Source organism: Microtus pennsylvanicus, chromosome 1 (genome assembly GCF_037038515.1).
Source record: "Microtus pennsylvanicus isolate mMicPen1 chromosome 1, mMicPen1.hap1, whole genome shotgun sequence".
NCBI classification, from domain to species: domain Eukaryota; kingdom Metazoa; phylum Chordata; class Mammalia; order Rodentia; family Cricetidae; genus Microtus; species Microtus pennsylvanicus.
In genome coordinates this window covers 131,725,875-131,748,148 of record NC_134579.1, presented here as the reverse complement: position 1 = coordinate 131,748,148, position 22,274 = coordinate 131,725,875, and the positions used below count along the sequence as shown (strand labels likewise).

The 22,274-nt window shown below is 49.3% G+C and overlaps 1 protein-coding gene across 2 annotated transcripts in view; it reads left to right on the top strand.

Moving 5' to 3' along the window:
- The window catches only part of Cep89 (centrosomal protein 89), a 47,740-nt gene extending 29,516 nt beyond the window's left edge, over window positions 1-18,224 (top strand). The window contains exons 13-20 of one of the 2 annotated variants that reach the window (XR_012911719.1): window positions 2,431-2,542; window positions 4,615-4,795; window positions 5,079-5,246; window positions 7,593-7,734; window positions 8,352-8,533; window positions 10,950-11,039; window positions 14,679-14,848; window positions 17,848-18,224. Coding sequence is in view for 1 of the 2 variants with exons in the window: in XM_075984409.1 (XP_075840524.1) it covers window positions 2,431-2,542; window positions 4,615-4,795; window positions 5,079-5,246; window positions 7,593-7,734; window positions 10,950-11,039; window positions 14,679-14,848; window positions 17,848-18,088 (1,104 nt within the window). In the remaining variant the exon portion in view is untranslated. The remainder of the gene's footprint in view (window positions 1-2,430; window positions 2,543-4,614; window positions 4,796-5,078; window positions 5,247-7,592; window positions 7,735-8,351; window positions 8,534-10,949; window positions 11,040-14,678; window positions 14,849-17,847) is intronic. The other variant, XM_075984409.1, reaches the window with a different exon arrangement.
- The last annotated feature ends 4,050 nt before the right edge of the window (window positions 18,225-22,274 follow it).

Genomic DNA, 22,274 nt, shown 5'->3' with positions numbered 1-22,274 from the left:
TCGGGGCACATCAGCCTCTGGCTCCTGACCATCCAGGAAGTATCAGGCATGGGCTCCCTCTGTGGCATGGGCTCCCTCTGTGGCATGGGCTCCCTCTGTGGCATGGGCTCCCTCTGTGGCATGGGCTCCCTCTGTGGCATGGGCTCCCTCTGTGGCATGGGCTCCCTCTGTGGCATGGGCCTCAGTTAAACCAAACATTGGTTGGCCGCTCCTGTAAGTTCTTCACCACCATTGCCCCAGCACATCTCACAGGCAGGACAGACTGTAGGTGAAAAGTTTTGTGTCTGGTCGGTGTCCAGGTTTCTTTTTCCGTAGCCTGCAGAGTACCTTCCCATGCCAAAGAGACTAGAATGAAGGCTCCAAGCCCACACCGGTTTGGCCTCTATGTTCATGAGCTGTGTGCACGTTGTCCTCAGCAGTGGGGCCCTGCTGTCGGTTTTCAGAAAGGTACCTTCTGTCCTAGCATTGCCCTGGGTTGTTTAGGGATTTCCACGGAACCCCCTTGACCAACAACCAACAGCTCAGCCAAGTGTAACCCAGTCCCTCTACTGGAAGCCTTGCCTGACTGTAAAAGATGGCCAATTCAGATCACGTATTCTCCATTACTAGGAGTCCTCACCAGGATCCCCCTCAGATCCCAGGACGCTTCCCCATCACTGGGTTTCTACACACACTCTAAGTGCTCCCCGATTCCTCCACCCCGCATCCTTCCTGCTCCCATCCCCTCCCTCCCCCAGTCTACCCTCAATTTACCCTATCTCCCCTTCCCAGAGAGCTCCGTGTGCCCCTCCAGAGCCTCCTCTTCGCCCCCCTCTCTGGGTCTGGATTGCAGTTTGATTTTCATTTACTTAGCAGCTAATATCCACTTCTAAGTGAGTCCATACATATTTGTCTTCCTGGGTTTAGGTTACCTCCCTCAGGAGGATTTTAAAAATCAGAACAAAAGAGAGGGAAGAGAGCCAGGCATGGTGACACCTGCTGGCATCTAAGTATTTGGGAGCATGAGGCAGGGGGATCATGAGTTTCAGGACAACCTGAACTTAGAGTGACACCTTGTCTCAGAGGGAAAGCAGAGCAGCAAAGGGTGAAGGAAGCTGGGAAAAGACGTGAAAGGAAAGAATGACGGGAGGGAAAGTCCAAGAACAGAGAGACCCGTCCGAGGTGGAGCGGTGGGGTCGGGTAAGGAGGCTGACTCAGCCTCGTGGGCAGCCCCCTCGGGGATGGGCAGCGTGTTCAGTCACTGTTGCCCTAGCCTGGCGCCACTACCATTGTCTTGTCTTCCACTGCCTTTCTTAAGGTACTAAGGTCCTTTAGCTCGTCCTAGCTGGAATTTTCAGTTATGAAAGTTGAACTGATGTGGGATTTACAGTGTATTGCATAAATGGGGCTTTCTTGTGGGGAGATCAAGGCTGAGTGTATTTGTACAGTTTTAAGACACTATTCCAAAGCCATCTAATAAGTTGGGTTTTTTTCCCCCTGATTTATTCTTAATATTACTGAGTTTTTTATTGTTCTTTAACCCACTCCTTTTCTGTCTGTCTCTCATTAGAAAAGAGCAGGATTCTAAGTGATAACAACCAAGTTTTTTGTTTGTTGTTTGTTTGTTTAGCAGTTTCATGGCAGTTCAATCTGGCCTCCACAGAGCTCTTCCTATCTCAGCTTCCCAAGTGCTGAGGTTCCAGGCTTGTAACACACACCTGGGTTTCTTCATTTATTTGTTTTTTAAATGTGTGTGGGTATCTTGTCTATGTACTATGTGTGTGCCTGGTGTCCTTGGAGGCCCCAAGAGGGCATCTGATGCTCTGGAACTGGAGTTACCACGTGGGTGAGTTGCCACATGGATGCTGGTTATCAAGCCCAGGTCTTCTGGAAGAGCATCCAGTGCTTTCTCTCGACTTCTGAGCCTTCTCGCTAGCGTTTTATTTTTACTGCTTGGGAAATTAAAGTCTTGCCTGTTGTCTAGGCCTGCCCTCAAGTCCCGGACTCAAACAGTCCCTCTGCTTCAGCCTCAGGAATGCTTGGGACTTTGGAAGTGTGGCTGCCACGAGCAGCTGCTACTGATTATGAGTGAATGGTTTCAGAGTAAAATGGGACCTTCCAGCATCCAACAATGTCAATTATATGGGTGCAGGATTAGATGCTCCAGTGTAGGAGACCCAGCTGCCCGTTTGTGACTGTCTCACCTGAGTGCCATGCACGCACAGTCCTCTGTCCTCTGCCTTTGCGCGGACGGGACTTGTCACCTACCTCTTGCTGTTGCTGCTGCATCCATCCCTCAGGCATGACTGCTGCCCTTTCCCCCACTCACCACACATGGTGGCATTTGCTGGGAAAATGGCGTGGTCGACGTGAAAGCATGCACTGTGCGCATTCCCGCGGGCTCTCAGCATCTGAGCACAGTGTTTGCTCTCTTGAATCACTCCTAGGAAGCAGCTCCAGGCTCAAGCAGAGCTGGTTCTAGATGAAAACAAGCTGTTGATAGAGCAGTTGGATTTTCAGCAAACAAAAGCCAGGGATGCCCACCAGGAGCACCTCCAAGAAGGTGAGTGAGTGAGTGACGGAGATGTCCTAGAAGATGGGGCCGGGGCGGGGAATCATACTTTCCAGAACTGTAAGGCGTCATGCTCCACACTTTCTCAGTGTTGGGTCTGCAGTCAGCCCGTGTGTTCTCTGATCCCCTGTAAGGTCAGCTGAAACAGCTGTGGGAAGGTTAGCGTCTGGGAAATCGGAAAACTTACAGAATGAAGCGTTTGAAACAACCCAAGACTGTTTTCTCAGATATTTATTGAGTGCACAAAAAGTGGAACTTTGCTGGGCCCCCTTTCCCTTCTCTCCCCACGCCCTATATGCCAAGAAGCACATTCACTTCAGTTACAGCCTGTCTTAATCAGTGCTGTATTGCTGGGAGAGACATCATGATCAGGGCAACTCTTATAAAAGGCCGCATCTCACTGGAGGCTTGCCTATAGTTTCAGAGCTCCCCATCATGGTAGGGAGCTTGGCATACACATGGTGCTGGAGAAGTAGCTGAGGGCTTTCATGGGCACAGAGAGAGCATGAGACTGGGCCTGGCATGGGATTTAGAAACCTTAAAGCCCACCCCCAGTGACACACCTCCTCGAACAAGGCCTCACCTCCTAATCCTTCTAATCCTTTCAAATAGTGCCACTTTCTGGTGACTAAGCATTCAAATCTGTGAGCCAATGGGGGCCATTTGTATTCAAATCATCACACATCCCTAACCCTAGGGTATTGAGACAGGGTCTGCTGTGTAGTCCTGGTTGGCCCAGAACTTGGCAGAGTCCAGGGTGCCTTTGAAATCACAGCCCTCCCACCTCTATCCCAGTGCAAGGGAACAGGAGTGTGCCACCACTTGTGGGTGAACTGTTGATCCTTTCTTCTGTCAGGGCTGAGGGCATCATAGGTTAAACGTCTGGTTCTCCAGAACTTCCCAGGAGTACCTCTTCTCCCATGCGTCCTCCCTGTCCCTAGAGCCGCCATAGCGGAAGACTGTTCTTCAAAGGGAGTCAACTTGAGAGTTGCTTCCCTTGCTTTGACTAAATCCAAATAGGAGCCCCCCATATAGTGGCACCTCCTCCTATGCTCCTTGAAGAGAGGGGTCACAGACCAGGAGTCTGAAACAGCGTGCCTTGTCTGATCGCTGTGAGTGTCACTCTTTCTTCTGTCCCTGCTCACGTAACAACTCCCTTGGAGGGCTGGAGACATGGCTCAGCCGTTAAGAACACTGGCTGCTCTACCAGAGGACCTGGGTCCAATTCCCAGCACCCACATAACAGCTCACAACTGTCTGTAACTCCAGTTCCAGGGGATCAGACACCCTCACACAGATATACATGCAGGCAAAACACCAATGCACATAAAGTAAAAATAAATCTTAAATAAAAGCAAAACGATAACAACAAAAACCCAACAACTCCCTCCGCACCACTGCCAGCCTCTGTTGCAGCTGCAGCTACCAAGCTTCGGGTCCAGGCTGGCCTCAGGGTCACTCCACAACCAAGCATGACCTTGAACTTCTGATCCTCCTGCCTCTGCCTCCCAATCGCTGAGACAGCAGGCAAGTTCCACCAAGTCTGCTTTATTTTCTCTTGTGTGCAGTACTGGGAATTGAACCCAGGACTTCGCGCGTGCGAAACAAGTGCTTTACCAGCTGAGCCCACCCCCAGCCTTAAAAGGTCATTTGTGTAAGATAACTGATTTTTAGGAATTAGCCTAAGACCTGATGCAAGCTACGCAAACGGCACGCCGCTGAGCCACATCCCTGTCTCCCTTTGGTGCCGTTTTTTGTTTTTTGAGACAGGGTTTCTCTGTATAGCCCTGGCCATCCTGGAACTCTCTTTGTAGACCCGGCTGGCCTTGAACTCACAGAGATCCTCCTGCTTCTGCCTCTTGAGTGCTGGAATTAAAGGCCTGCGCCACCACTGCCCACCTATCTCCCTACTTTTTAAAAGATAAATTTTTGAGATAGGATCTCACTATGCGGCCTAGCCTAGCCAGAGCTCAGGATCCTCCAGTGTACCACTATGCCTAGCTAACACGCAAGTGCAAGCTTTAGTCGGTCTTCTGTGCCGCGGCTTGATCTTTCCCTTCCAGTTTCTAAGCTGACGAAACAACTCATGCTCCTGGAGGCAAAGGCCCAAGAACAGGAACAGCAGCTGGAGAAGAGCCAGGGGCAGCTGGGGAGCTTACAGGCTAGATGCCAGGAACTCAAAGCACAGCTGGACAGCAAGATCGCCATGGACGTTCATACATCAATTGTCAATGAGCTGAAAAGGTGAGTGCGTCGCCTCAACGCAAGAGGTTGCCTGAGCCCTCTGTGTGAAGCGTAGAGTAGACAGAGGTTGCTCAGTTTTTGTTTTAGTTTTGCTTTTTGGGTGTCCACTAGGGCCTGGAATCTGGCTGCCAGCCATCTGCTTCCTTTTAGCCTCACTTGATTTTATATGACCCTGTACACGGGGTGTGCTCTACCCACAATGCACTGTGCAGAGGGTGCACTGTACGCTGTGTACTGAGTATGTGTCACTGTACATATGTGTCTGCCATTTCTTGTCCTTCAGCCAGTTACAAAAGGAAGAAGAGAAAGACAGCGCTGAGATGGAGGAGCTGCTGGGGAAGCTGACAGCCCTACAGGTGCAGAAGAAGAGTCTGCTTCTGGAGAAGAACAGCTGGACCAGCAGAAACAGAGCGCTAGAGGCTGAGCTGGAGCGCACGCGCAAGACAAACAGGTACCCTGGGGTGTCTGTGTGTGGGTGCTCGCGCATGTGCAGAAGCATTTCATTTCCTTTTTATCTTCATTTTATTCCTTTTATCTTTTCTTTCTCTGATAAGGACAATAAAATAGAAAGTAACAACCAAAGGGACGGATATCAGAGTATAAGTGTAACAAAAGCCTTTCTGTGGTTCTATAGTTCTCAAGAATATGCTTCAGATATTGATAACCTCAGGGCAACCCTGGACTCTAGACGGTCTCCTAACCACCTCCCCAAAGCCTGTTTTTTCACCACTACATCCCAGTTTTCTTTCTTTTTTCTTTGTTTTTAATACTTATACGTTTATTTATTTCTTGAAATATCTTTTATTCTTTGACTGTATTATACATGTATATATACTTTGGATATTGATCATTTCCTCCCTCTACTCCTCCCTTCCCCACCTGTACACACACACACACACACACACACACACACACTACACCTACCTACCCACACACCACACACCACACACATACATATACCACACACACTGTGCGCATACACACATGCATGCACACACACACACATATACAACAGAGCAGTGTATCCCCTTCCCACCTTAATATGGGATCCCATTTTTAAAAATATCTTTTAAAATGAATCAAAAGTTAGGAGACTAATATTTAATTAGCTGATTCATTGCTAGCCATTCTGTGAATGCTGTTTTGTTGTTTGTTGTGATAGGGCCCACATGGTAGGGCAGGCTGGCCTGGAGCGCTAGCACTCTTCCCAGATCAGCCTCACAAATGTGGGGATGGTAGCATGCCTGCACCGCTGGCTGAGATGGTAGCATGCCCGCGCGGCTGGCTGAGATGGTATCATGCCTGCACCGCTGGCTGAGACGGTACATGCCCGCGCCGCTGGCTGAGATGGTATCATGCCTGCACCGCTGGCTGAGACGGTACATGCCTGCACCGCTGGCTGAGATGGTAGCATGCCTGCACCGCTGGCTGAGATGGTACATGCCCACGCGGCTGGCTGAGATGGTAGCATGCCCACACCGCTGGCTGAGATGGTAGCATGCCTGCACCGCTGGCTGAGATGGTACATGCCCACACCGCTGGCTGAGATGGTATCATGCCTGCACCGCTGGCTGAGATGGTACATGCCCGCGCCGCTGGCTGAGATGGTAGCATGCCTGCACCGCTGGCTGAGATGGTATCATGCCTGCACCGCTGGCTGAGATGGTATCATGCCTGCACCGCTGGCTGAGATGGTAGCATGCCTGCACCGCTGGCTGAGATGGTAGCATGCCTGCACCGCTGGCTGAGATGGTAGCATGCCTGCACCGCTGGCTGAGATGGTAGCATGCCCGCACCGCTGGCTGAGATGGTAGCATGCCTGCACCGCTGGCTGAGATGGTATCATGCCTGCACCGCTGGCTGAGATGGTAGCATGCCTGCACCGCTGGCTGAGATGGTAGCATGCCTGCACCGCTGGCTGAGATGGTAGCATGCCCGCGCGGCTGGCTGAGATGGTAGCATGCCCGCACCGCTGGCTGAGATGGTAGCATGCCCGCGCGGCTGGCTGAGATGGTAGCATGCCCGCGCGGCTGGCTGAGATGGTAGCATGCCCGCACCGCTGGCTGAGATGGTAGCATGCCCGCGCGGCTGGCTGAGATGGTAGCATGCCCGCACCACTGGCTGAGATGGTAGCATGCCCGCGCGGCTGGCTGAGATGGTAGATGGTAGCATGCCCGCACCGCTGGCTGAGATGGTAGCATGCCCGCACCGCTGGCTGAGATGGTAGCATGCCCGCGCGGCTGGCTGAGATGGTAGCATGCCCGCACTGCCGGCTGAGATGGTACATGCCCGCGCCGTTGGCTTTTGAGTCTTGTTAACTGGATCAGGACTCAGCCCTGACACCTGACTTCATACTAGATTTACTTACTTCTCAAAACTTAAAAGAAGATGTACGTTGCTGGACAGTAGCACTTAATTGGTTAATTCTGCAGTGTTACGGGTTGGGACCCAGGGCCTTGTACCTACTAGCCAAGCTGTCTGTCACCAATCCACGCCCCATCCCTAAGTCTACTAGTATTTAGGTATTAAATGGTATGGTGGCACATGCCTTTAATTCCAGCAGGCGATCTCTGTGAGTTTGATGCCAACGTGGTCTACACAGTGAGTTCCAGGACTATATAGGGAGACTATCTCATTTTTAAAAAACTATACACACACACACCTATAAACACACACATACACATATGTATAGAGACTTACTGGTTTTTAAACATATATCTGTATACATATATTCACTCCACCCAAGCTGCGCGCGGGCTCACTTGTTTTCATTTTCCACGACTGGGGACCTCTGCAGGCGATACCAAAAGAAAATCGATGGCCTCAGAAAGCAAGTGGAAAAAGCCTTGGGGAAGGAGATGTCTGCCCACCAGTACCTGGCAAACCTGGTGGGCTTGGCAGAGAATGTCACCAAGGAACGAGACAGTCTTAAATATTTGGTGAGTCTTCTCAAAGTTATGTTCTGTGAACTTAAGTTTTATTGTAAATGTGACTTTTTAATACTATTTTTTAAGCAAATATATAAAATCTTCTGAGTTTAGTATTTTAACCACACTTAGAAATTCTCCAAAATTTTATCTTTTAACCATGGGCAAAACCTTTTTTTTTTTTTTTGAGACAAGGTATTGCTGCATAGCCTAGGCTAGCCTCGAACTCGCGATCCTCCTGCTTCCCAAGTACTGAGATTATAGTTCAACCAAAACATGTTTTAAAGAAAATCAGCCAGAACTTCTAAATAACAGCAAATGTTATTCTAGAAGGTGAACTGTGGGGCCAGGTATGGTGGTGCTGTGCCCATCACACAGCAGTGGGTGTGTCTGTGTACCCCTTTCCCCATGGCCTGAACAGCTCCCACCAGCAGATGAGTCCTGAAGATCACAGGTGCAGGGCTGGAGGGGCAGCTCGGCAGTCGCGTGCATGCCCCGTGTGTGCAAGGCCCTGGGCTTGATTCCCAGCTCTGAGGGAGGGAGCGAGAACTGGACTCCTGGAGTTAGATAGCGGTCTCCTACAGATGTAGTAGCAGGGAAGGGAATTAAGTCAATTATTGGTGTCCTAGATGCTGGAGCAGCGCACAGCCAGCAAGAACCTGGCACGGTTCTAGACATTCCCACACTGATTCAAAAAGATGTCTGCAGCAGATTGTGTGGGCGAAGAAGACAGCTACTCTCTGTGTCAAGCCATGTGCACTCAGAAAGTTCTCATAGATTCCCCAAGCTCCTCCCAGGGGCGGACTTCCAGGTGACGTTTTATAAGCCTTCTTACTCATTTGAATTTTCTCTTCTGTGTATTTTGGACACATAGCACTTCCCTGCATATAACTGTGCATGTTTTTTCCCCATCATAGCTGCTAGCATGTCATATTAATGAGTGTCTTGATGAGAGACCAAGGGGACATCATGTGTGTCAGAGAAGAGAGGTGGGGGCTATCAAGGGTGTTAGGAAAGTCCTCCCCAGGGCAGTGGGCAGAGGCTTTAGCCCTTGCTTATAGAGGAAGACGTAGAAATAGCCGGGAGCTTGAGGGAATGTTGCTACTTATTTTTAATTAAAAAGAAAAACACACTAATTGGATGTGTCTTGGTATTTTCTGTACTTAGTGTTACAAGGCATTGTTCATGATGTGACAGTGGCTGGCAGGGCTCCAGTAAATCTCATTGTACATTGCCGGCCATTTCCAAGCTGTGATTGGTTACTATTGTGAGGAGTGAGGGTCACAGGATCACTGTGCATGACAGAAGACAGCCTTGTCTTCCACTGGGCATCCACTGTGCCATCTCTCAGGCCCCCTTACTGGCAATGTCTGAGTCTTTCCTGACTCTGACCTTAAAGCCATTCAGATCTTCAGCCTGAGGCTTCCTCTGAAAAGTTGCTGTCCTGGCCACAGTGCTGAACATGAGGTGTTTTCTGTCACTGCACCTAGCACCCCTTCCTGCCACACGCCCACTGGGCTGTTGAGAGGGCCAGCAAAAGCTTGTTGGAAGGTGCCAAGCAAAACTGCTCACCTGGAGTACCTTCCTGAGCACCTGCCCGCCTTACAGTGTCGCAGTAAATAGAAAGCCATCTTATCCCATGGCAGGACACACGGGGACCCCCCATCCCTGGCAAATGAACTCATCTCCCGCGTGGGCCATAGAGTGGCACAGTCTTCTGTGGTACAGCCGGGATACTTTCCAACTTCAAGTAGCCACTTCAGACCCATACCTCAGCCTTATGGACCAGGTGTGGAACTATCATGGAAGCCGCACTCTGTATATAAAGATTTAGAAGTTGTAAGTTTAGCCAGCTTGATCTTGTAATGGCCTGAAAGCCAGGTCACTGAATCAGAACTGGATGTGGGCAGAGGTGCTGCCCTGCGCCTGGTTCAACTCATCAGCAGGACATCTGATATACCAAGGCCCTGTGACAACTTGGGGAGCTGACAGGGCACTTGGGGTCCTGTATCACCCAGACCAGGACTACATTGGCTTCCCCACTGGTCACATCCCTCCTGCACTCCAGTGTCTTTTGATTCCCCCCCCCCCCGCCCCCAGTCTTTAGGAAAGGCCTTCACTGCTCCGGGCAGTGTCTGCTGATGGCCAGGGGTCACATGGAACTTTCAGTGCCCTGTTTGGTTTCACCTACTTCCGTTATACCTTTCTGAGGGAGACACCGTAGTCTGGGGAGTAGACATGGGAACTGCCGCTGGACACTTCTTCCTGTGGGCTGGCGCACGTCATTAGCTTTCTTTCCTTCCTCAGATGCCAGCTGCCACCACTAGGCTGCCTTAGGAGGGAGGCACCGCAGACGTTTCTCCTCCATTCTGGCATCTGGGACCCTTAGTGGTGTGTGGGAGCTTGTCTCCCATCTGGGGAGCAGTGCCAACTGCTTGGCTTCAGATGGCATCCCTCTTGGCTATGCTGTCTGCCATGCTGGTCTCAGACGAGCGTCAGGTGTTTGTATTGTTTCTATCACTCCCTCCTGTTCTGTTGTGATTACATGAGACAAGTGATCCCAACACTTCTTCCTTGAGTACTAATGAAGGAACCACGGCCAGAAGCTACTGAGGGAAGGAAGAGTTTCTTCTGGCTTGTGGTTCCAGAGGAAGAGTCCATAACAGCAGGCATGGCAGCAGGCAGCCAGGGCAGGAAGCTAGGAGGTCCCGTCTCAGCCACACACAGGAAGCAGAAGATGCACTGGAAGTGGGGCAAGGCTAACAACTCTCAGGGCTCACCCCCAGTGATAGACTTCCTCCAGCAAGGCTCCACCTCCTTAAGGTTCCATGCTTCCCAAACAAGGCCAGCCACTGGGGACCTGTGGGAGACATACAGGAGTGCTGTGTCCAATGGCATAGCGATGTGTTCTGAAGCCCTTAGAGGTCTAGTCTGAGGGACCCCAGCTCCTCCTTTTGTACCTAGGAGAGATGCCCAGTGTGGTCCCCATCCTTGTTGGTCCTTAGTCCTTGTCCCAGCTCTGCCCACAGCCCTCTCTCAGGTAGTGAGCTCCTTTGTGACTGGGAATGTTCTCTGTAGTGTGTGCAGGGGGAGGAGGGCGCTAGGGATTGGACCTGGGGCCTCGCGAATGCTGGGCAGGTGGTATGCCAGTGGGCTAAGACCCAGAGCAGTTCACAGGACTTTCTGTGTAAGCTAAAGTAATGCTTCCGTTTCTACCCTCTCCACAGGCTCAGTGTTTAGAGAGTGAGAAGCACGGAGTCCTCAACAAAATCCTGAAAGGCAACATTCGCCTGGGGAAGCTGGAGGAGAGGGTGAAGGTAAGCAGCTGTCAGTGCATGTCTCCCCGTGGGAAAGGGGCTTCCGAGGGGGTCTGTGTGTCTCACACGGGAAGAAAAACTGTGCCGGACTTTGCTGGCAGACAGTACCTTGTCCCTCTCAGGTAAGCTGTGGTTTGCTGCATAATGAAACACCATGCAATTATTTGTTTAAAAAAAATACAGGGAAGTCTGCTGGCTCAGTGCTTAAGTGATATCACTACGAAAGTATTTACATTTTAAAGATTTGTTTATTATGTATACAGTGTCCTGCCTGCATGTATGCCTGCAGGCCAGAAGAGGGCACCAGATCTCTTTATAGATGGTTGTGAGCCACCATGTGGTTGCTGGGAATTGAACAGGGGATCTCTGGAAGAGCAGCCAATGCTTTGACCTGCTGAACCATCTCTCCAACCTAAAAATTATTTTTTTTAAAAAAAAGTTTTTTTTTTAAAAACCTGAAAATGTAAAAGCTGTACACAGTTCTTTTTGTTCTGTTTCATTTTGTTTTCTGAGACAGGGTCTCTCTGTATTACAGCTCTAGCTGTCCTGGAACTCACTTTGTAAACCAGGCTAGCCTTGAACTCACAGAGATCTGCTTAAAGGTGTGTGCCATCACCGTCCGGTCCCAGTTTTTTTTTTAAAGAGACCTTCTTTTATTTTATGTGTATGAGTGTTTGCTGAGTGTATGTACACCATGAGCATCCTGGTGCCCGCAGAAGTCAGAAGACAGCAGATCTCCTGAACTCTGGATTTAGAGACGGTTGTGAGCTAAACCTGGGTCCTCAGGAAGAACAGCCCATGCTCTTTGGTACTGAGCCATCTCTCCAGCCTCCTAGATGTATTTTTATTTTGTTGTTGTTTTTATTTTTTTGTTTTGAGACATGGTTTCTCTGTGTAGTCCTGGCTGTCCTGGAACTCTCTCTTTGGCCAGGCTGGCCTTGAACTCAGAGATCTACCTGCCTCTTCCTCCTGAGTGCTGAGATTAAAGGCATGCACCACGACATTCTGGCTATTTTTTTTGTATTTATTCACTTTTGTTTTATGTGTGTAAGTATCTTTTCTGCGTATGGGGGTGTCTTATCTCTGAAACTGGAGTTAAGAATGGTTGTTAGCCACTTGGAATTGAACTCGGGTCCTCTGCAAAGGCAGACAGAGCTCTTAACTGCTGAGCCACCTCTCCAGCCCCAAGATTTGATTTTAAAACTTTTTTGTATTCAGTGTCTGTGTGTGATGCATGTGTGCCTTGGCTGCATGCAGTATGCATGGGTGTCATAAGACAACTTGGTGGAGTTATTTTTCTCCTTCCAGCTTTATGCAGGTTTGCTGGGATCAGACTCAGGGCTTCAGGTGTCGTCAGGCAGCAAGGATCCTACCCACTGAGTCACCTCGCCAGCCCCTCTCAGCACTTCTTAAACTGATGTCAGAGATTGAGATACATGACTCCCATAGCACTGGTATCCTAACATATGCCTGATGGTCAGTTTTCATATTTACGCTGCCTTAAGAGATGGCTAGAGGGACTGGAGAGATGGCTCAGTGGTTAGAGCCTTGAATATTACTTAAAAGGCATAGGGGATACTTGAGGACCTGAGTTACATGGAAGGAGAGGTGACAAGCCAACTTTTTATCCTTTTATTGTATTTCTTAGTAGGGCTTGTATTTTATTGTATTTCTTAGTAGGGCTTGTACCCAGAACCACTTGTGTGCCAGGCAGGCACCTTGCCACTGAGCTACACTGAGCTCCTACATGAGACATCTTTGGTAAAGAGAAACAGCGTTGATGGCAGTGAACGTTCTTTTTTAAGCTGACAGTTGATGGAAGGATTGTCCGTGAAAAATGGAGGCATAGGTGCTAGGCCCAGCATGCACGAGTCCCTGAGTTTGATCCTTGGCACTGCCTAAAGCTGGATTGGATGGTGCACATCTGTAATCCCAGTACGGGAGGTAGAACAAGAAGGATCCCGAGGTCATGGTCACCTTCAGCTATTTACGGGATTTGAGCCTGGGCTGCTCAAAGCCCTGCCTCAAAAACAAAACAAACAAATAAAAATTGCGGAAGTAGATTAATTTGTGAAAACATCCAATTAGTTCTGCGATAGATATTTTATGTTTCATTTTCATTTTTAGTATATTAATCCCACAAAAATCAGATATAATGCAGATTAGAAATTTGGTTTTCCTTAGATTTTATTTTGTTTTTAATTGTGTGTGTGTGTGTGTGTGTGTGTGTGTGGGAGTGAGCACGTGAGTGTAGGTGCCCTTGGAAGCCAGAGGAGGGCGTCGGATCCCCTGGGGCTGGAGTTACAGGTGGTTTTGAGCAGCCCACAGGGGTGCTGGGAACTGAACATGGGTCCTCTATAAGTATGTAAGCACTCTTAACCTCTGAGCCATCTCTCAGGACTTTACCTGAAATTCTTTTCTTTTTTTTTTTTTGTATTTTTAAAGACTTTATTTTAAATTGTTAGTCCACATGAATGCAGTGCTCATAGAGGCCAGAAGAGGGCATCAGACCCTCTAAAACTGGAGTTACAGATGTTACATAGATGATATGTGTTTTTCTTTTTTTAATTAATTAATTTATTTATTAAAGATTTCTGCCTCCTCCCCACCACCGCCTCCCATTTCCCTCCCCCTCCCCATCAAGTCCCCCTCCCTCATCAGCTCGAAGAGCAATCAGGGTTCCCTGACCTGTGGGAAGTCCAAGGACCACCCACCTCCATCCAGGTCTAGTAAGGTGAGCATCCAAACTGCCTAGGCTCCCCCAAAGCTAGTACGTGCAGTGGGATCAAAAACCCATTGCCATTGTTCTTGAGTTCTCAGTAGTCCTCATTGTCCGCTATGTTCAGTGAGTCTGGTTTTTTCCCAGGCTTTTTCAGACCCAGGCCAGCTGGCCTTGGTGAGTTCCCGATAGAACATCCCCATTGTCTCAGTGTGTGGGTGCACCCCTCGCGGTCCTGAGTTCCTTGCTCGTGCTCTCTCTCCTTCTGCTCCTGATTTGGACCTTGAGATTTCAGTCCGGTGCTCCAATGTGGGTCTCTGTCTCTGTCTCCTTTCATCGCCTGATAAAGGTTAATATTCAGGAGGATGCCTAGATGTTTGTCTTTGGATTCACCTTCTTATTTAGCTTCTCTAGGATCGCGAATTATAGGCTCAATGTCCTTTATTTATGGCTAGAAACCAAATATGAGTGAGTACATCCCATGTTCCTCTTTTTGGGTCTGGCTTACCTCACTCAGGATAGTGTTTTCTATTTCCATCCATTTGTACGCAAAATTCAAGAAGTCCTTGTTTTTTACTGCTGAGTAGTACTCTAATATGAAATTCTTTTGTATCATTTTTATTTTGTTTTCTGGAGTCAGAGTCTCACTATGTAGCCCAGGTGACCGCAGACTCATTTCTGCCTCTGCCTCCCGAGTGCTGGGATTACCCAGTTTCACACATTGCTGGGGACCGAGTCTAGGGCTTTGTGTGAATGCCAGGCAGGCGCTCTACCCAAGCTCCAGCTGTGCATGGTCATTCAGTGCTTTTAAAATCTAGGCTTGCCTTCCAGCTCAGTGTTGTCTGAGGCACACACATCCAGCCCGTGAGCACTGACTTCCAAGAGGCAGGAGGCTTGCTCACTGAATTTCTTCCCTGCAGGGGTACAAGAAACAGGCTGCTCTGAAGCTGGGGGACATCCATCACCGCCTGATGGAACAGCAGGAGGACTTTGCTGGCAAAGCAGCTCAGTACCAGAAGGAGATGCAGCACCTGCAGCGGATGCTGCGGGAAAAGCAAGAGGTCCTGGATGAGGCGCTGCAGCAGAAACGGTAGGTTGTGAGTCTGCACACATGAGCAAGCAGCAGCCAGAAGGGCACCTCGGGTGCCCTCCTCTCACACTGCTCCTTTGAGGCAGGGTCTCTCTGGGATCCCGGTGCTTGCATTTTCTCAGCTAGACTGGAAGCCAGCCAGCCCCATAATCCACTATCTTTTGCCACCCTGGGAGCTAGAGTTACGTGTGTGTGTTTTGGGTGCCTGCCTTCTTACTCGAGGCTGGGATCCAAGCACCCAGCCTCACGATTCCACAGCAAGTGATGCCACAGCCCAGAATTACTGAGCCACCTCTCTCTCCAGCCCCTGTTCCCATTGTTGTTCTCTCTCTCTCTCTCTCTCTCTCTCTCTCTCTCTCTCTCTCTCTCCCTCTCTCTTTGTGTGTGTGTGTGTGTGTGTGTGTGTGTGTGTGTGTGTAGTGTTTGCTTGTTTTTAGATACTCTGTAGCCCAGGCTACACATGCCAACAATACTGAGTTATCATTTTTTAAAAATAGGTGGTCCATTATCTTATTCTATCTCTGTGAAGACACATTATGACCATGGCAACACTTATAAAAGAAAGTATTTAATTGGGGCTGACTTACAGATTTGGAAAGTTAGTCCATTATCACCATGGTGGGGAACATGGTAACATACACACGGGCATGGGAGCTATGTTTGTAGGCAGAAGGCAGAGAGAGACAGAGAGAGGTGGGGTGGGAGGCTTTTGAAACCTTGAAATCTGCCCCCAGTGTCACATCTTCTCCAACAGGGCCACACCTCCTAATCCTTCCAAGCAGTTCTTTAGCTGAGGACCAAGCTTGCAAACATGTAAGCCTATGGGGGTCATTCTTATTCAAAACACCACCTCCACCCTTCTCTTTCTTCCTCCTGTCCTGCTGAGTGTGGTGTCCCGGGCCTGTTACCTTGGCAAGTGGAGGCAGGAGGATCAGGAGTTCAAGGTCATCTTTGAACATTGTGCTGCTGGCCTGGGCTATCTGAGATCTTGTCTCAAAAAATACTTCTCCTTTGGGGCCAGGCACCCATGTGGTGCACAGGCATACAGCAGACAAAACACTTATATACATAAAGGTAAAAAATAACATTTTTTTTAAAAAAAAAAAAACCTGTACAAACCCCGCTTTTCTATCACTTTATATTCTGCAGTTTTGCTGCATGTTCAAAGTTTCTTCTTATTTATCTACTGAGTATAAATAATACTATGTTATTTGGACTCTGGGATGTTACATCTTTCTTTAGAGCTAGGAAAATTTCAGACATCATCCCTCTGGGCTATTGGTTTGTTTTGAGACAGGTTCTCACTGTGTAGACCTGTCTATCCTGGAACTCAACTCTGTAGACCAGGCTGGCCTTGAACTCAGAGATCCTCCTGCCTCTGCCTCCCGAGTGCTGGGATAAAGGCTCACCCTGAACTTCTGAGTGCTCCTCACGCCTTAGCCTTCTGAGTGCTCCTCACGCCTTAGCCTTCTGAATGCTGAGATCATGCAACACCACACTGCTGAGAAGCACACACGCACACACGCACACACACACACACTCCACATACACACACACAAAGTGACTGTCTCGTTGCTTCTCAGTGTCCCTGTGGAACTCAGGTTAGGTAGAGGTCAGATCCTCTTGCTGAGCCCTATACTTGGCACCTTTCAAAGTTTCCAACTATTAGCTTTTCTGGTCTACATTTTCAGTGGTTTGTCTGTCTGTCTGTCTGTTTTCTGCTTAGCTTTTCTATTTAGTTATCTCTTCGTCTATGCTCAGTGTTGGACCTTCTCAGCCCTGAGGTTTTGGTTCAGCAACCTTTGTGAAACTAAAACAGGAGAAATACCCCGTGCAGGCTGAGGGTTCTGTTTGCAGTTGAGACAGGTAAGAATAAGTTGCTGTTTGTTCAATGTTTGTTTGGCCCATCAGCATCAGATATACTTGATCACGGGTGGCCAGGAGGTGCATGGACAGGACATATTTCAGGATGTATGCCTGTCCCTGATTGGACCTGAGGGGAGATGTGGTGAATTATGGGTTTTGCCTTTTTAAGCGCCTGGGAACCATGACTCTTGGCCATTTCCTGGGAACCCGGGTATGGACCTGGCCAGAGTCTATCCACCTGCCCTGTATTTAATTAAAACTTGCTTCAGATTTGGCTTTAAATTGTGGTAGTGGTCTTATTCTTGACATTTCTGGAGGCCTCCAGCAAGATTCAGACCACCCACCCAAGTCTAACGCTGGACCTTCACTCTGAAACTTGAGGACTGAGGGGCCACCTCAGGAGGCAGATGCTCGGACTGTCAGGGTGAACTGCTGTGCTGAGGAAAACAGCAAGAGCCTCCGCTCAGTCATAGTCTGCCCTATTCTGGAGGACCCCAGTCTGGGACGTGGAGGGGGTTCCACTGGACTTTAATATTCTCCTATCCAGGGCAAATTGCAGGATGTCGCTCACCTGCCTGGTTCTGGTTGGTTGGAAAGTTTTGTCTGTCCGTTTTCAGTGTGTGGACGGGTCTGTCTGCTCTCTCTGCTGCCACCAGCTGCCAGCCACCACTGTGCCATGGCTGCTTTTGAGCTCTCTGGTCAGTGGATCTGGGTTAGCAGGAGTTGAGATGTCTTTGGGTGTGGCTGACACTGGAGTTGTTTTACGTTGTCCTGGCTCTTGGACTGGAAGCATCTGTCACTGGAGGTCTGACTGCTTCAAGGCTCATATGCGCTATTGGAATTTCTTTTCTTTTTCAAAAGATGTGCGTGTGTCCGTCCATTCATCTATCTGTCTATCTGTCTGTGTTTACACATGTGCGTGGAGACCAGAAGTTGACATCAAAGTCTTCCACAGTCACTCTCCCCCGCTTTCTTCTCTAGACCCAGCCTCTCCATCTGGTTAGACCAGTGGACCAGCAAGACCAAGGATCCACACTCAGGTCCTTGACTGACTGAGCCAACTCCCAGCCCCTGACTTGCTTCTCAGTTGGGCTGTTTTCAACCCACCTCCTCCTTTTTGTTTTCTTCTCCAGAGAAATGGAAGGTGAGCTTGAAATGGTTCTGGAGTCCACCGCCAAGGAGAACAGAAGGATGCGAGGCCTTCTCCAGGCCACCCTGGAGAGGGGCAGCCCCCAGCACCCCAGAGCTCCTGAGGACACTTGCTACAGTGGCATCGCTCAGGGAGACCTGCTGATTGGCCACAATTTCAGCTACGGTGATGTGCGGTCTGCTGCTGCCATTGCCCGCCAGAGTCTGGGGGAGTCTGTGGCCTAGACCTCCTTGTGTGAGGTGGACTCCCCCCAAGCTCACGGTGGGTGGCTCCTCTCCTCAGGAAAGCCGGTGTAGCAAGGAAGCCAGAGGAAGCCACTGAATGACACAGGGAAGAAAAATAAACCAGCCCAGGCATCAGATGCTTGTCCATGTTTCTTTTTGGCTTTAATTCATTTTTCTTTCTTTCTTTTTTTTTTTTTTGGCTCCCCGTCGGGGAATCGACATTTTTCTTTTTTAAAGTGTTAGGTATGATCCCAGGGGTCTATACAGGCGAGGCAGCAGGCTGCCACTGGGCTACATCCCAGCACTGGTCTGAGTCAGGGTCTCACCGTGCAGCCCAGGCAGGCCTTGAACATTTGATCTTCATGCCTTACTGTTATTCTTTATAAAGATATGGTGGTGGGGGGAACCAGTCCCAGGAGGGGCAGCAGTGAGATACCCAAGGCCTCAGCTGGGCAGAGGGGGGTCCCCCAGGCCTCAGTGGATCCCCTTGGCAGGTGGGAGACCGTGGTGGGCGAGAGACAGACAGATACTCCATGCAGAGAGAGAGAGAGTTGGGTATAGAGTTTATTTGGTGGGTTATGGAGGGGAAAGGAAGGAGGGAAGGGGAAAGGAGAAGGGTGGCAGTAGTTACCACTTCGGAAAAAGGACTGAAAGAGAGGGAGAGCAGGCTGGAGAGGTGGGGGTGAGAGGTGGGGAAGGGAGTGGGTGGAGTTTGTCTCTTAAAGGGGCAGGGTACCCAGGTAATAGGGAAGGTCAGCAAAATAATCACACTTACCCTCCTCAGTGCTGGGATTACAGGAATGCCCTGCCACACACCTCTCTATATTGATGTGAGATACTTCCTGTATACTGTGAATATGTGCTACTCTCATTGGTTGATAAGTAAAGCTTAATTGGCCTATAGCCAGGCAGAATATAACTAGGCAGGAAAGCCAGCTGGAGGTACAGGGAGGAGCTCTGAGTTGAGGGGAAGCCAGTAGCAGGAGAAGCAAGATGCCAGCAAGCCAGTAACACCATGGCCACATGGCAAGACATAGATTAATAGAAATGGGTTAATTTAAATATAAGAGCAAGCTAGTAATAAGCCATTGCCATTGTCATGGGGCAAGCATTGAGTAATATTAAGCCTCTGAGTATTTATTCAGGAACTGGTGGGCAGGAGAGAAGCCTACTGTTATTCTTTTTTAAAAAATGCTGCAAGATCCCCGCGGCAGTAGGCAGCAGAAATGCTGTAGGTCCCAAATGGTGGTAGCAGGCCATGCGGTGGCAGGCAGCGGGCTCTGGGAGCAGCCAGTCCCAGGCAGAAATGGCTGCCGGTCCCAGAGCAGTGGTGGCCTGAGCGGTGGTGGTGGTGGCGGGCCATGTGGCGGCAGACAGTAGGCCCTGGGAGCAGCCAGTCCCAGGCAGAGACAGCTGCTGGTCCCAGAGCAGTGGTGGCGGGCCATGTGGCAGCAGGCAGTGGGCCCCAGGCAGAGACAGCTGCTGGTCCCCGAGCAATGGCTGGTCCCAGGCAGGGAGACACATGGCAGGTGGGCAGAAAACAGAAATATGGATAGACACGACCTGCAGGGTGAGGTTGAATGTTTATTCAGGGGGTTATGGAGGAGGAAGGGTGAAAGGGGGGGATAGAGAGAGAGGGAGAGAGAGAGAGAAGAGGAGAAAGAGACAGAGAAGGGGGAAGCAGAGAAGTGGGGAGAGAGGCAGAAGGGAAACTGCCTCTCCAAGAGGAAGATGGAAAAGAGAAAGAGCTCAGGCCGGAAGCTGAAGATCAGCTTGCCTCAGCAGATGGGGAGGGGAATGGGTGTGGCTTGTATCTTAAAGGGACCAAAACCATAACATTCCCAGGTCTTCCTTATAATAAAAATCACGCACATCAAGGAAGCAGAAAAGGAAGGGCCCAAGATGGCGTGGGCAGGTCAGAGGTAATGGGAGTGGGCGTGGCTTGTCCCTTAAAGCGACAGGAAAGCACAACACCTACAGTTACACCACATTGCTCTTAATGATGTGCTTGCTGCATTTTCAATGAGATCACAGCCTCTGGTCACACTGCTCCCGAGTGTGATGCTCCTGAGATGCTCCTAGCTGGGCCACTAAGAAAACAAGTGAAGGTCATGGGGCAGGTCAAGTTCCAGGAAATAGAAACTCAGTTCTTACAGTAAATGGAAACTTATTTTTAACAATACAGTAGCCTCTGCCTTCAAAATGGAGTCAGGTAGGTTCCTCATTGTCAAGTGACTGTGAGAAGGATTTGAGACCTGCTGAGGCTTGGCTCTATTCAGTAAATTCTTAGGTCCTTTTATAATGCCCAGACCACAGTGTCCCCCCAAAAAACCCAAGTTCACACTCATATGCGAAAGCAAAGAGGCTTTATTCAAGCTTAAGATTGGACCCTCCATCTGTCCAACACAGCAGTGAGAACGAAGAGACTAAGCTCAGTTGGGGTGGGGTTTTTATCATAGTAGGCTTTGAGGGGTTTCCACGGTTCAAGACCCCTGATTGGCTGACATTTACCTGGGTGTCTAGTGTAAGGGAATAGATTGTGTGTGTGTGTGTGTGTGTGCTGGGCTCAGGGACATCTGGTGATCTTATCTAATCTTATCTAATGGTTGGAATGTTCGGAATGCCAGGTAATTCCCCTTAGATGCTAGCCCATCCCTGGGTGGTGTCAGCTTGCGGCTTTTCTTGGATCTAGGTGTGGTTCCTTCTGTTTGTGTGTTGCTTTAATTGGTTATTTAATAAACTGCCTTGGCTTAGTTGATAGGGCAGAACTATAGTTGATAGGGCAGAACTTAGGCAGAGAAGACAAAATTGAATTCTGGGAGGAAAAAAGGAGAGTCAGAGAGAGGCCATGGCTCCTCTGTCTGAGACATACGCTGGTTAGAATCTTTCCCGGTAAACCCCTGCCATGTGACGATACACAGATTAATAGAGATGAGTTAAACTGAGATGTAAGAGTTAGCCAATAAGAAGTTAGAGCTAATGACCAAGCAGTGTTTCAATTAATACAGCTTTTGTGTGGTTATTTCAGGGGTAAGCTAGTCCGGTGAACAAGCATGCCCCCTCCCTCCCACACCCAGGGTGGCTGAATTGGGAGGCAGTAGGCCTTCAAGAAATCCTTAAGGTCAGTTTAACCTGACTGGTTATGGTGAGGGTGAAATTACCTGGTGCGAGTGAGAAGGAAACACGGAACACGCAACAAACCCGCTTAGGAGTTTATTAGAGGGGGCGTGTACAGGCCTGGGGAAGTCAGGGTACAGAGAAAGAGAGAAATGAAAATGGCGTGTCCAGCTTTTAAAAGCTGTCTAGCACAGGGGGTTGACATGGCTACGCCATACACAGATGACAAGGCTCACGCATACACGCGAGGGCTTAGCTGAGTCGTAAGTGGATGAGGTAACCACGCATGCGCACAACGCGAGGGCTTAGCTGAGTCATAAGTGGATGCACGTGGGTCACGCTGGGCCCTTTAACAGCCCTGGGGGCCATTAGGCACTTCTGCCTGAGGGCTTGTCTGCACATGCATGGCCCCTAGAACCCAGAAGTATCAGCCTTATTTGTGATTGAAATTATTACAGAGGGGAAAGACAGAATTGAAGATTAAAGTAGTTAAAATTACATCAGGCATGGTTGAGGCATGTGATTAATAGCTGTCATTAGCCGTGTAGTTAGTGACTGTCATCAATCCTATCCTTATCAGCCTTACCCAGGGTGGAGTTCAACTCGTTTCAGGAATTTGGGAGGGCATACGAGAGGTAGTCTTAGTTTAGCTAAAATTTAACCCTCACATTCCCCCCTTCTGATATGTTACTAGGGGGCCAATTATGGGACCCCACTATCCCTTAATCCCATTTGGTCCCCAAGTAAAGGTTGGTACCATGGTTCCTGTGCCACTTCCTAATTTTGATAACCATTTTGTGTCACGGCCTGGTGTTGGAGGAGGGTGACCAGTAAACGTGTGGTTCCCAGCCTTTGCTTTATAAACTGAGTGAGTTTGTTAAGTATGCAAGGGCCAGAAGTGAGTATTACGAGTAAAATAAGAAGTGGTTCCAATGTAATGGAAATTAAGGTTGTTTGATGTGGGAGTGTCATATATCAATCTGTTGATTTCATTGGCTAAGCAATAAAGAAACTGCTAGGCCCATTGGATAGGCCCACCCTTAGGTGGGTGGAGTAAACAGAACAGAAT